This window comes from Cebus imitator, unplaced genomic scaffold (assembly GCF_001604975.1).
Source record: "Cebus imitator isolate Cc_AM_T3 unplaced genomic scaffold, Cebus_imitator-1.0 Scaffold8, whole genome shotgun sequence".
In the NCBI taxonomy this organism is placed as follows: Eukaryota; Metazoa; Chordata; class Mammalia; order Primates; family Cebidae; genus Cebus; species Cebus imitator.
The window spans coordinates 3347765-3363091 of record NW_016107323.1 but is presented as its reverse complement, the minus strand read 5'-3'; the positions used below and the strand labels follow the sequence as shown (position 1 = coordinate 3363091).

At 40.1% G+C, this 15327-nt stretch overlaps 1 protein-coding gene across 3 annotated transcripts in view; it reads right to left on the bottom strand.

The window, feature by feature from the left end:
• Positions 1-2325: 2325 nt before the first annotated feature.
• Positions 2326-15327, bottom strand: part of TCP11L2 (t-complex 11 like 2) — a 46979-nt gene continuing 33977 nt past the window's right edge. For all 3 annotated transcript variants that reach the window (XM_017540778.2, XM_017540771.2, XM_017540760.2), the window contains 4 exons: positions 14654-14841; positions 14271-14452; positions 9309-9481; positions 2326-3584 (listed from right to left, as the gene is read on the bottom strand). In XM_017540778.2, coding sequence (XP_017396267.1) covers positions 3340-3584; positions 9309-9481; positions 14271-14452; positions 14654-14841 — 788 coding nt within the window. In that variant the 3' untranslated portion in view covers positions 2326-3339. The remainder of the gene's footprint in view (positions 3585-9308; positions 9482-14270; positions 14453-14653; positions 14842-15327) is intronic.

The window sequence follows — 15327 nt, the reverse complement described above, 5'->3', positions numbered from 1 at the left end:
GAGACAGGGTCTTGTTCTATCATCCAGGCTGGAGTGCAGTGCATGATCTTGGCTCACTGTAACCTCTGCCTCCCGGGTTCAAGCAATTCTCCTGCTTCAGCTTCCCAAGTAGTTGTGCCAACACGCCAGCTAATTTTTGTATTTTAATAGAGACTGGGTTTCGCCATGTTGGCCAGGCTTGTCTTGAACTCCTGGCCTCAAGTGATATACCTGCCTTGGCCTCCCAAAGTATTGGTATTACAGGCGTGAGCCACTGTGCTCAGCCCCAGCCTTATTTTTTAGTCCTCATTATATTTTATTGTAACTGTTCAAAAGGTTGTCCTTCTCACTAGCTTAAAAACTTTTTGAAGACAGTGTGTTTAATCACCTATGTATCACAACCACTGGGATATTTCTTGGAAGGCACACAGCAGATGCTCAATAGGTGTTTGTTGACTCAATGAATGAATGTATGCATGAAGAAACATGACTTGATGTCTGTAAAGCTTTGATGGTCAGCACAAGAATCATTCTAAAAAGACTATTCAATATTCCAGCCTCATGTTACCCAGAAGTGGTTTAGAAACCGAGACACTGGCTATTTTGAAATAGTTTTTAATGTTTTAAAATTTAGTAAGTGCACACAATACATGTTTTAGTAGAAGAATGAAAATATGTGTATGGCATTTAATAAAAATTTACATTACAAAATGAGACCACATTAGGAAAACATTAAGAGTAGTAAACATTTATGTAAAAACCAAATAAACAACATGCTAAAGGATACGATTTTTAAAATTCTAATAAATGTAGTTGCCTAAATTCAGACTTGAAAGAGACATTGAGATTTACTTTGCCATTAAAAAAAAAAAAGCAGCAGAATGCCCTTCATTTTTAAATGCATTTTTAAAAAAATATTTGTACATTATTTTCCTGCTGGCCACTGCAGTATAATCAAGTATATAAAAGAGGATCAGCTGGATTCAAATCCGGTAATAAAAATTACACTACCTGTTAAATATACAGTTCAACCCAGAAAGCATACAAAAAAAATCACACTACATACTACCCTTTTTTTTTTTTTTTTTTTGAGACAGAGTCTCTCTCTTTTTCCCAGGCTGGAGTGCAATGGCAGGATCTTGGCTCACTGCAACCTCCGCCTCCGGGTTCAAGTGATTCTCCCACCTCAGCCTCCTGAGTAGCTGGGATTACAGGTGTGCACCACCACGTCTAGCTGATTTTTGTATTTTTTTAGTAGAGACGGGGTTTCACCATGTTGGCCAGGATGGTCTCAAACTCCTGACCTCATGATCCACCTGCCTTGGCGTTCCAAAGTGCTGGGATTACAGGCGTGAGCCACCATGCCCAGCCCATATTACCTTTCTACTGTCAGGCTCTTCCTGCCACCCATGCCCCAAAGACAGCACAGCTGAAAACTCCTTCAGCTTAAGAGAAAACCAAATGTCTACAGCACCTTATAGTTTCTGTGCATAGGAAAACAGGGGCAGAAGGGGATTGCATGAACAGAAAAAAATAGCTAGGAGTAATGGTGTACTCTTCAGTAAAACTCCACTTGCACTCAGCTGCTTACGTGGAGAGAATGGCTGATTTATGTATTGGACATTATGGGGGAAAAAACAAAAAAAACACAAAACTTTCAGAATTTTCCCAAAGTTTTATCGATTTCCCCAAATACAAACAATGGAGACAATTTATCCACACAATCATTTCCTAGAACTTTATAAAATAATGAAGTAACACCATGATGGTGAAGGTTGTGGTGAGGCAAAGAAGGTTGGGGAAGAAAGGAATACTCCTTTTTATTTTCTATCCTCTCTACCTCATGAAATTACTAAGGCTCAATTGAGTCCTTAGCAAACAAAACAATCAAAAATGTTTTTATGCAAATGAAGCTCTTTTTAGACCAAGTGCCTCCAAACTGAGGTGCATCCCTCAACACTCCAAGAAGAGTCATTCCAGGATAAAGCAGATTTCTCTAAAGTCTCAGTGACAACTAGTGCCCAACTTTGCAAGGTTTGACTTAATGCTCAAGAATGGCAAATAAGGCCGGGCATGGTGGCTTATACCTGTAATCCCGGCACTTTGGGAGGCTGAGGCGGGTGGATCACAAGATCAGGAGCTTAAGACCAGCCTGGCCAACATGGTGAAACCCCGTCTCTACTAAAAATATAAAAATTAGCCAGGCATGGTGGCAGATGCCTGTAATCCCGGCTACTTGGGAGGCTGACACAGGAGAATCACTTGAATCTGGGAGGCAGAGGTTGCAGTGAGCCGAGATTGTGCCACTGCACTCCAGCCTGGGCGACGGAGTGAGACTCTATCTGAAAAAAAAAAAAAAAAATGGCAAATGATAATGATCCTTTCAAGAGCATCTTGGTCATAACATGGTAAAGCTTTCATCAGCACAAAAGACATCTGCTAGTTAAGTTACAGAGGTAAGAAATCCAAAGTTTAACTGTTTCTTTTTTTGATACAAACTTCACAGAGAATGAGATCTCATTTTATCATTGACTTCCTTTCTTCTTCTTACAAGTAAACCAATTCAAACAAGTCCTGCCTCACATAAAAATATTAAACTCTTATATAAAGTTTATCAATGGCCTGAGAAATGCAAGAACATTCACTAAGAGATTTGTGTAAAAATTGTCTTTCTTGGAGAGCAGGCTAAATTGTAAGAAGAAACAAACCTCTAGAATAATTTTAGAAGGCAGCTGCTTCTATTTTCACTAAACATGGAAGTTTTAATCTAAAGTTTGTATATAGCATAAAAATGTACTTAATACATTTAAATTCTAAATAAATACTGACCAATGGTATTATAAAATGTGGTTTGGTACATTTGTGGAATTTGAAGACTTACTATGTAAGTTTCTATTAACACAATAAAATGTAATTGTACATTTCAAATACAATTATGTTACTTCACATCATTTATTCAGAACATCAATTCCCTTGGTTATTCTCACAACCTTCAACCCTTTAAGGAGTTGTACCAAAATTAAAAATCATTAGGTTTGATAATGACAAGTGAGAAAAACAACTCCTTATGGGTTGAATGTCATAAGCCAAATATAAATGGTTAAGAAAACATTTACAAGTATTATATAGGTAATATAATTAATTATAAATTGTTTTCTGTTCATTATGTCTGTTTTAAACTTGAAAATGATGCACAAATAGAGTCTATGTGATGTAATGCTAATATTACCCATTACACAGATTTGGGCTAATACTGCACCACAGTACTGAGAGTGTGCTGGATCTATAATGCCATTAATGGAAGTGGACTGGATACCAAAGTGCTGCATTTCCAATCTCTCATCCAATGTCAGTTCTTCTTTAGTTAGTAGGAGGTGAAGCATCTGCCTTCCCCTTGGCTTCCTCACTGAAGAGTAGTTTTCGAAGTATATTTGCATAAAATGGTCCATACACTTGTTTGTTGAGATTCACAATGTTTGCATATTGAGAGCCTAGGGCTTCTAGCTCCTGCTGAATGACAGCTAGGCCTCCTGGCATAGGAGGCATGCATTTTTGAGGGCTCGGAAGACAAAGTAGGCTTTTCATGTAAAGCTTAATTCGTTTATCTGAGGAGAAAAAAGATATTGTTATCTGTCCATTATTAAAGTGCATAAATTTTAAAAACAGGAACAAATAATTGTAGTAGATTGACTGCAATGTTTCCAACTCTTTACCCCTCCCTGCACCCATCCCCTTTCCAAGGTAGCTTTGCAGCTCCTCCTATCAAAGGCTGGAGTGTGTTTCCCCATCCTTTTTTTTTTTTTCTGAGACACAGTTTCACTCTTGTTACCCAGGCTGGAGTGCAATGGCACTATCTCAGCCCACAGCAATCTCCACCTCCTGGGTTCAGGCGATTCTTCTGCCTCAACCTCCTAAGTAGCTGGGATTACAGGTGCCCGCCCCAATGCCTGGCTAATTTTTTGTATTTTTAGTAGAGAAGGGGTTTCACCATATTGGCCAGGCTGGTCTCAAACTCCTGACCAGGTGATCCACCCACCTTGGCCTCCCAAAGTGCTGGGATTACCGGGGTGAGCCACCATGCCCTCCCTCCCCATCCTTTTTATCTGGGCTGACACTGTGACTTACTTTGGCCAATACAGAATGCGGTGGAAGTACCATAGCACCAGTTTCATGCCTTGGCCTCAAAAGGCGTGGTTCATGTCCACTCTCTACCTACCACTGCCATGAGAATAAGCCTGGGCTTGCTGGAGGATGAGAGATCAAGAAGAGGTAAGCCCAGCTGTTTCATCTGAGGCCATCCTAGACTGGCCTATAGCCAACCAACATTCAAATCCCTGAAAGAGTCTAGCCAGGATCAGCAAAGCTTCCATCCTGAACCACAGCTGACCCACAAATACATTAGTGAGTTCAGCAAGAACACAAGAGTCACCTGGCCACCTCACTGACTAGTGAGTACTAATAAATGCTTATTTTCTTTTTAAGCTCAGGAGTTTTGTGGTATTTTGTTATGCAGCAATAGCTGACTGATAAAAAATGCAGAGCCCTTGTTGGGGGGAATCTTTTACAAAAGTTAATCATAAATGTTCATGATTGTAATTCACTAATCACTAAAGTTTAGTGAGTTTACAAAATGGGGACCGAAGAAGGCAAATAAAGGTGACTTAAGCCTGGGCAACAGAGAGAGACTCCATGTCAAACATAATGAGTTAAAACTAAATAAATTACAGGTCACTTCACACATGGCCAATGTAAACTGGCATCGTCAGTCTGGCCCATGCAGTGTCTTTTTTTTTTTTTTTTTTTTAATAGAAGCCATTTAAAATTAGAAGTTTTCACACAGAAATCCGTATTACTCATTTCTCTTGAAAAATCTAGAGATCTGGCAACCTTGGGGGCCCAAATTACCACATGGCAAGGGGGACCACATATCTAGCTTTCCCCAGGACAGTTGAAATTTACACCTGTTGTCCTGGCATAATTTTAAAAAGAGACATTCAAAAGTACCCTGGTTGAACAATAAATTGCATGGAGCCAGGAACAGTGGCTCACACCTGTAATCCCATCACTTTGGGAGGCCAAGGTGAGAGGATCAATTGAGTCCAGGAGTTCAGGACCAGCCTGGGCAATATAGTGAGACTTCATCTCTACAAAAATAAAAAAAAAAAATTAAAGATTAGCCAGGCATGATGGTGTGTGCCTGTAGTCCCAGCTACTTAGGAGGCTGAGTTGAGAGGGCTGCTGGAGCTCATGAGTTTGAGGAGGCAGTGGGCTGTGATCATGTCACTGCACTCCAGCCTGGGCAACGGAGGGAGACCCCATCTCAAACATAAGTAATTAATTAGCACTAAAATTACAGGTCAATTTACACATGGCTAAGAATCAGGAGACACTGAGGAAGGGCCACCCCAACTAGCATACCATTGTGCCACCTTCCCCACCTTTCCTGCTTCATTGCTTCAATGTATCTGTATTTAATATAAGGCTACAATAGCATGCGACAACTATGAATAATACTAGACACAAAAGACCTGCTACAGCTCATGCTGCTCCAAGGGCTTTCTTTGGCTTTGGGAACAGAAACCTCACCAATAAGAAGGTTTACTAAGGAAAATACACTGCATTAAATATGGACAACTATGATACTATTGAAATTCTTATTGCTAAAGAATGCTCACAAAAATCATACATTCCAGCTAGGTCTGACCTAGAACTTAGTTTCCACTGTCCACGTCTTAGAATTCTTTCCTTTAACTAGAATGTGCTTCCATCTCATCTCATCTCTGCCCAGAGTCAGAGGCACCCTTCAATGTCATGCTGAAACGTTACCTCCTTTCTGTGACTTTCCTTAGCATCTGTTAGCAGACTATCATGCCATATTATTGCCAGTTGAGAAAGTGTCTCTTTCCCTTCTTGGATAGTGGACTCACTGAGAGTGAGGGTTATATCTTTTTTATCTTTATATTCTTGGTCTGCCCTGTGACAGACACATTGTAAATGCTGACTAAACTTAAGTGAGAATGGACAAGAAAGAGTCTATAAAGATAAATAACAAACTGAAAACTGTGGCAGCCAGGGGAAAATGGGGGCTGAAGAAGGCAAACAACGGTGACTTAAGCCTTATCTGTAATTTTTTTTTTTTTTTTAATAGACAGGGTCTCCATCTGTCACCCAGGATAGTCTCTAACTCCTGGCCTCAAGCCGTCCTCCTGCTTTAGCCTCCCAAAGTGCTGGGATGACAGGCATGAGCCACCATGCCTGGCCTTTGTCTGTAATTTTTCCACAAGGAGAAATTATTCTGTATCACCTGTGGAATTGAAATTACTTGTTAAAAATGTAGATGGCAATAGGCATGCAAATAATTTACATAGCAGGTAATCCATAATTTTTACTTAGTATATATTTGAAAGAAAAATCTCTTTCTAATATTTTTTCAAAAGGTTAAGAATTGTAATGGGAATTGGGGATTGTAATCCCTTCAGTAAATAAATAGTACATCAACTGAGAATAAAAGAAAGCAGACTATTGGTACCCTGAGCAGAGGAAAACCACGGCCAACACTGATCAGGCCCTTCTCATGTTCCAGGAATCTCTCTGTTTGATTTACTCTAACACCTCTGCAGGCATACATTTAGAGTTAACTGGGTACTACTTTCCCTTTAGACTAGTTCCCTGACCCTCAGAGGCTCAGGTCTATATCATCACAGATATGATCCAAACACTTTCCCATAAGAAGGTTTAAAGAATGAAACTCTTTCAAAATTGTTATTATGCTAAAAAGTGGCTCTGTCTCTTCTGCCTCTTCTGCAGATGAGTCCGTTTTTAGGCAAAGGCTAAAGTGACAAGAATGTTTTTCCAGTTAAGAGCAGCCAAAAGGAGTCCCTGCCAAAGGTGTGTCCTTGGCTTCCAAAGTCAAAGGAGGGACACTCAAGTGAGTCATTTAAGTTGCTAGGGCAACAGTACTTTGAATAAGATTAAAAATGCTTTCAATTTGCAAAAGGACAGGAAAGTTGGACTGGGGAAAGCTGGGTGGACAAAAGTTGCTATACCAGATTTTAAGAGGCATCTCCTGGCCCTCAGCTTCCCTCTTCCTTCTGATACTGCAAGCATTTCCCTTATCCAAAGAAAAGGCACAGAGTACACTCTGACACTCTGGTCACTCTGCCAGCAAGCAGCAGGGCTCCAGCTCTCACTGAAGTGCCAGTCAGAGCAGTTAAGAACATGAGCTCTGTAGTGAGACAGGCGGGGGAAGAATCCCTACTCTGCCCTCAGCTCATTATGGGACTTGGAGTGAGAGAGTTATTTAACCTCTCCAAGCCTCCTATGCATTCACCCACTTCACAAATGTTTATTAATTTTTTTTTTTTTGAGACAGAGTTTGGCTCTTGTTGCCCAGAATGGAGTGCAATGGTACAATCTCAGCTCACCACAACCTCTACCTCCCAGGTTCAAGCGATTATCCTACTTCAGCCTCCCAAGTAGCTGGGATCACAGGCTTGCACCACCACACTCGGCTAATTTTTTTATTTTTAGCAGAGACAGGGTTTCTCCATTTTGGTCGGGCTGGTCCTGAACTCCCAACCTCAGGTGATCCACCCGCCTTGGCCTCTCAAAGTGTTGGGATTACAGGCATGAGCCACCACGCCTGGCCCATATTTATTAAATATTATGTGTGGGTACAGGATTGCACAATAATATAGCAGTGAATAAATATGCACCCCATCCTCATGAGACCTGCACACTACTGGGGATATGTTAGTATGTTGCAGAGACTGCCAGATAGAGTCTCAGTCCCCATTCTATCCCTCTGCCTCCTAGATCACAATCTCTCAGGTTTGACCTGTTCAGCTGGGGATGACATGCTCTGAGGACAGATGCATGTCAGCATGTGAAGGGCTTGGACACAGGTGGCGGTGGTCATGCTCTGTTTGTTATTGTTATCAACTGTCTCCTCTCAGGAGTGGCCTCTCTAGTAGCCCACAATGTTGTATACACCAACACTATTCTTTTCTGGGGGCAAAGTTGAAGCCTTGAGCCACTAAAGTAGCCTGTACGGCCTGGATCCCCAGAATTCCATGTCTCCAGGGATAAGGATGAAAAACACCATTTGAAAGCCCCAAATAAATTATAAAATGTATTTGTATTCTTAGGGAAGTCAATTTTGAAAATTTGCAGATTAGTCCTAGAAGGTTAGTACATTCTAATTCTACACTCTTCTACTTTTGGTCTTCATCCTTCAACCTCTGTAGCAGACAACTGCTTTGTACCACACAGCAGCTTCTCCCCTTCCTGTGGCCTCAATACTCTAATTTTGTTTGGGGGTAACCATCTCCTCCCTATTCTCATCAGGTGTTACAGATAAAACTGACTTCCCTGGCTCCAGGAGGTAAATACTGTCTCAGGGTTAACTTTTTCCCCCTCAGGCCACCATGAGTAATTCAAGAATGGGACATGAACCATAGTCAGGCTAACTGGAGCCACTGAGACCCAATGATGGGGTCACTGTTTGAGCTAACAGGGAGGCAGATTCCTTGTTTTCCACTTGACTTAAATATGGAAAGTTGTGGGCTGGAGCTAAAGCCATATAGCTGTCATGAGAAAAGTCTGCCTGTGAAGGCAGCTGGCCTAGAAGAAGGCAGTGTTGAGACCTGGAGGCAGGAAAACTAGTGCCAGTGACAGCTGCAACTCTCATTACGCTGTACTAGCAGACAGCCTTATCCCTGGTCTTTTCAATTAGATGAGAAAATAAATGCTCATTTTGTTTAAGCTAATTTAGAAGTTTAGATTCTTGTCACAGGTAACTGACAAAGTCCTAACTGATACATTATCTATTATCCCAACTCACCAACACAGCTTGACTTTGAGATAGTCAATTTCCTGGCCGCCCGTTACAAAAAAAGCCTACCCACTATGTCACCCAGATCCACAGCCTTTTTAGTCTTTGTCTCTTTAAGCCTATCCCAGTTCCAGAGAGTTGCTCACAGCAGAACTGATACCTACTATCTGTGAACATACGGCCAGCTGGTTTGAATTACTGCATTGATCTACAATTTTAACATTACTCCCGCACTCTGTTATTCTCTTCATAAAATCTACTGGCTGAATAGATAAGATAGTAGGCCTTGAAACATCCCCCGTACCCCATGACACACAGAAGCAGCAATGAGTCCCAGGCCTTTGGAAATATTATTTCTTTATATTTTCAATATTTATCCTCCAAAAGTGGGTAATGCGTTTAAGACCAAATTTTTACTGACTTAAGATCAGTCAAAATCAGCAAGTTAAAGCAAATTGGAATTGAAGCAGAAATCAATAAAAACATGAGGACTCACCAATCAAGGACCAGATAGGATTGTCCTCCTCTTCAATGTTTGAAAATTGACCTATGAGATTAGCTTGAATCTCAGCATTTAAAGTGGGTAAACCTCTTTCCATCAGGGTCTTGTTAATCTCAACACAAGTCTGAACACCAATAGAATTCAGGACTTCCTTCAAGTTAAAGGTCCTGTGAAACATAAAATGAAATTCCACCAGGGAAAGTTTTTGTTCATCAGTTTATTTTTAAATATACTGACTTGTTTTGTTGTCTACCAATTTTTTCTTAAACAATAATAGCCTCTATTAGAATGAACTTATAAAATAGTAACTCCTCCCAACCACCAACCTTCATATGTAGCAGATTTTTAAATACTTAAAACCATTAAATTATGTAGCAGTAATTAAATAGAAAAGCAAAACCAGAAAAGTGTGGTCTCTGAAAATGCACCTGTAAGCCCATTTTATATTGCAGGGCTATCAGAAAGGGACAGAAAACACCAACTTACTTCCTAAAATAAACCCGTTGGTCTGAGTGCTTCATTTACACATTTTTTAAAAATGTACTTGATAAAGGAAATAGACTCAATTCATTTGTCTATGCTTGAGCAGTAAATCTACAACACCAATCAAAAACAACAAATGAAGATATTCAGAGGTCAAATACCTAAAACTCTTGGCTGATCATGACCAAAGATAATAAGCTCCTTCTCATTATTCAAGTAACTAATGAATAATCTTCAATATATAGAGTCCATAAAATTGTAAAGGTAATTAAAGAGTGAGTTATTTAGTAGCTAAGGAAAAATAGGTCATTAGAAAGGCTTTTGTTGAGGATGGGCACAGTGGCTCATGTCTGTAATATTCCAGCACTTTGGGAGGCCGAGGTGGGCAGATCACCTGAGGTCAGGAGTAGGAGACCAGCCTGTCCAACATGATGAAATCCCATCTCTACTAAAAATAGAAAAATTAGCTGGGTGTGGTGACATGCGCCTATAATTCCAGCTACTCAGGAGGCTGAGGCAGGAGAATCTCTTGAACCTGGGAGGCGGAGGTTGCAGTGAGCCAAGATCGTGCCACTGAAACTCCAGCCGGGGCAAGACAGCAAGACTCCATCTCAAAAAAATAAATAAATAAATAAATAAAAAGGCATTTGTTGGGTCCACATCATTAGGGAATGATGATTGAAAATTCTATCTCACTATCCAGAAAGGGCCTTAAGATAACTCCAAAATGGGAATTAAAGGATGTGAGAAGGGCTCAATGATAAGCAGCAGCGTAATAGAGTGAGTTGGAACATAGGCTATGGTGTCGTGTGGAGCTGGGTTCAAATCCTGGCTCTGCCACTGAAATTGCTGTGTCTAATAATTAGCTCTTAGCAGATGGTCAGGCACATAGAAGATGACGAAAAAGAGAAAAATGGGTTATCATGTTTATCATCGTTAACAGCAATAAGAAATAAGTTATTAGTGTTCTGCATTGACTGGAATTTGTTAAAAGCCCACAATAGACCTGACTTTGGAGTTCTACAAACTCAAGAATAGACTGATAGTGCTAAGAATTTTACCCTCTGACTTTTTATCCACTACAAGGTAGTGCTCTAGCTTTTTCTTGCTTTTAATCAGTGAGTTCTTAGGCTAAAATAAGAAACTGGCTAGCCATATGCAGAAAATTGATACTGGACATCTTCCTTTCACCATATACAAAGATCAACTCAAGACTTAACTATAAGACATTTAAAAACCCTAAAGGAAGATACAGGAAATACTCTTATGGACACAGGCCTTGGGAAAGATTTCATGATGAATTATCCAAAAGCAAATGTAACAAAAACAAAAACAGATGAGTGGGACCTAATTAAACTGAAGAGCTTATTCAGAGCAAAAGAAACTATCAACAGTGTAAACAGCCTACAGAATGGGAGAAAATATTTGCAAACTATGCATTTGACAAAGGTCTAATATCTAGAATCTATAAGGAACTTAAACACTCAACAAGCAAAAAACTACCTCATTAAAAAATGAGCAAAGGACATGAACGGATACTTCTGAAAATAAGACATACATGTAGCCAAAAAGCATCTGAAAAAATGCTCAACATCACTAATCATTAGAGAAATTAGAGAAATGCAAATGAAAACCACAGTAAGATATCATCTCATACCAGTCTGAATGATTATTTATTTATTTTTTTTTGAGATGGAGTCTCACTCCATCACCCAGGCTGGAGTACAGTGGCACACTCTCGACTCACTGCAACCTCCACCTCCCAGGTTCAAGCAATTTTCCTGCCTCACCTTCCTGAGTAGCTGGGACTACAGGCATGCACCACCATGGCCGGCTAATTTTTTTTTCTTTTTTGCATTTTTTGTAGAAACAGGGTTTCACCATCTCGGGCAGGCTAGTCTTAAACTCCTGACCTCAAGTGATCTGCCCGCCTTGGCTTCCCAGAATGCTAGGATTACAGGCATGAGCCACTGTGCCCAGCCTGAATGGCTATGATTAAAAAGTCAGAAAATAACAGATTCTGGCAAGGTTGCAGAGAAAAGAGAACACTTACACACTGCTGGTGGGAATGTAAATTAGTTCAGCCACTGTGGAAAGCAGTTTGGAGATTTCTAAAAGAACTTAAAACAGAACTACCATTCAACTCAGCAATCCCATTACTAGGTTTATTCCCAAAGAAATAGAAATCGCTCCATCAAAAAGACACATGTACTCTTAGTTCACTGCAGCACTATTCACAACAGCAAAGACATGGAATCAACCTAGATGCCCATCAATGGTGGACTGGATAAAGAAAATATGGTATATATATATCATGGAATACTATATAGCCATGAAAAGAATAAGATCATGTTCTTTTCAGCAACATGGGTAAAGTTGGAAACCATTATCCTAAGTGAATTAATTCAGAAACAGAAAACAAAATACCACATGTTCTTGCTTATAAGTGGGAGACAAACACTGAGTAAACATGGACACAAAGGGGAACAATAGATACCGGAGCCTACACTTAAAGGTGGAGGTGTGGGGGAGGGGGAGGGTTAAAACGAACTATGCTCACTACCTGAGTGATGAAATCACTGGTACACCAAACCCCAGCGACCCATGATTTACCCATGTAAAAAACCTGTACATGTGCCCCTGAACCTAAAATAAAAGTTGAAAAAGGGAAAAAAATTAAAAATTTATCAATCAATAAATAATCTTTCAGCTCTTCAAAAAAAGTTGTTTTAGCATAAGCCATACCTTCTATTCACAATGAAGAGGGAAAAACTCTTTCTAGTTTTCAAGATGCATCATCAAACCAAATATAAATGACATCTTGGTCTACTATTTAGTATTATCCCTTTTTTATACTATGAATGCTATTGCCCCCTCCATAATGAGGATAATTGAGAATTGACTGTATTCATTTCCTAACATGGGAAAAAATTAAAACAATAAAACAACCAGATAAAATTATACAGAGGATGATTTAATGGCTAGTTATTAATAGCTAATATTCATTGAGTACATGTTATGTGCCAGACACCTGTACAGGAATCATTTTAAATTCTCACAACTCCAAGGTAGATATTAAATAATTATTATTCCCTTTTTACAAGTGAGGAAGTCAGGCTCATAGTAATTTGAGAAGGTATTCAAGTGTTCATAATAAGTCAATAGCAGAGCTGGGATTTAAACCCTGGTCTGTCTGACCCAAAAGCCTGTCTTCTTAGTAACCACTTTCTGTACACTTTACAGTAACACTTAAGCAGCACCGGGTGTTCTCTAAGGGCTTAATAAATAAAAGTTTCTGGAAATTAATGATTACCCGTGCAGGAAAATGGTAAGACCAACTGCAAAATCAGAGATTTCCTTTCATTATTGGTCTTGGGTCCTGGAATGACCCCAGCAGGTGAGCATCAGAATCAGGAGAAAGGTAAGATCAGGGCTCAGTCCTTGGTCTGCCCTTTTCTAGCTGTGTAGCCCAAGGCAAATTCTATTCTATCTCTAAGTTTCAGCTGGATTCTTTTTTTTTTTTAAATAGAGATGGGGTTTCTCCATGTTGGTGAGGCTGGTCTCAAACTCCCAACCTCAGGTGATTCACTCACCTTGGCCTCCCAAAGTGCTGAGATTACAGGCGTGAGCCACCGTGCCTGGCCGGGAAGTTGGATTCTATAACTACTTGGGCTCCTTTTGGCTCTTAATAGTCTAGGATTTGATCAAGTAATTTATACGCTCCCTGAAAAATAGGCGGGAGGATGAGAAGACAGGTTCATCTCCCTTCAATTACAGGAATAAAGAGGATATGTCTTTGAAGACACCTGAAAGAGGAACCAGGAGGAGAAGCTGACCCATATGAGACCCATGAAACCATGTGGCCATTCACCAAGACTAAGAATTTTCTGACTTGGATAGGAATTCCTAAGGAATGATGTAAATACAAAATCTAAATGGGATTCCAGCATTCATGAAGGTGTAATACTGGAGATAAATTTAGCAAAAACCGAAATCTTCATTGGACTTGTGTCATCTCCGAAAGGCAGAATTGTCAATGCTTCTTAAGACTTTGCAGCAAGGTGGATTTGTGAAGTCAGTAAATGTTTCATTGCAGAACAATGATGAAGTCAGAACAACTGGACCTGGAACACCCTCTTCAATAGCACAGTTCTAAACACTGAGCTTGGCGGAATCTGTGTTTTGTTTGTTTTTTCCAAAGCACTGTCAAACAAGCTGTTGTACACATTCATTGTAAGTGGAAATACTACACTCACCCTGGCACTTGTCATGGAAAACACCTCTCCCTTCCTATGAGAGGACATCTAAGCCTTCAGAGATATTAAAGGAAATTCTAGAAAAAGAAGGTGTAAGATAAGCTTCTCTAAAGCAGTCCTTAATCTCACATCCAGATGTCCAATGTTATTCTTGTTCTCTGAGACGCATGCAGAGCCTTAATACAAGAGGGTGCAGATGCAAACATTTGGAACTTACTCTTTGTTCATGCCTTCAAGTAGAACAGCTGAAATCCTTTTTAACCTGTTTGCAAACTCAGGCAGGCCTTCTGTAATAGCACCCACCATGTTGTTGGTAATTAAGGACAGGCAGGCAATAACTTTCAATTGATTCAGCTTTTCTGTCAGTTCCTGAAGACGTGCTCCATCTGTCATGAGTGTCTGACATATTTATTTAAAATATAAAAATAGAAAGTGTAGCTCAATATCATGAAAACAAAAAATAAGCAATGTCATTTCCAAATTCCCATTTTTACCTGATTTTTGTAAAATCATTAAACCACATGAAACACAGACCAGATGATTCAAAGTTAGTAAGAACTAAACTGCTGGGAAATTTGGGGGAAGAACAAAGTCACTCACCTCTGGTAATTCTTTTTTCTGATAATCCCACTGTAACAGTTTCAAGTAACTATTATTTAGCACCAAAGTAGGGCTCAGGCTTGGCTTGGAGGTATTTTCGGCCCCAGGAGTTAAAGCACTCTCAGAAAGAGAAAATAACTCTTCATTTACAGATTCTTTTATCCATTCTGTAGTCTGATCAAGAGCACCTAGGAGAGAAAAGGCCACATATTTGTTCTACAGTTGATTGATCCCTTCACTGGTGTATTCACTTAACAGATGCTGTGTTGGGTGCTGGGCATGAATGAAAAGACACAGCCATGCTCTGCAAGGAGTTTACAGTCCAGATGGAAAGACAGACCTGTAAACTAACAATCAGAGTACAATTAATACTAGTAATTGTGGGAGAAGAGGCTGTCCAGGAAAGAATCAAAGAGGAAAAGCTCTGTACATGCTCTAGAAAAGAGAGCATATGGCACATTCTAGATGCCACAAATAAATCTGTATTGCTGGTCCACAAAGAACTAGGGGAAGAAGGTTGTAGTAGATGGCATTGGATGGGTAGTTTAGAAGCCAGCCTGGCCGGGCGCGGTGGCTCAAGCCTGTAATCCCAGCACTTTGGGAGGCCGAGGCGGGTGGATCACGAGGTCAAGAGATCGAGACCATCCTGGTCAACATGGTGAAACCCCGTCTCT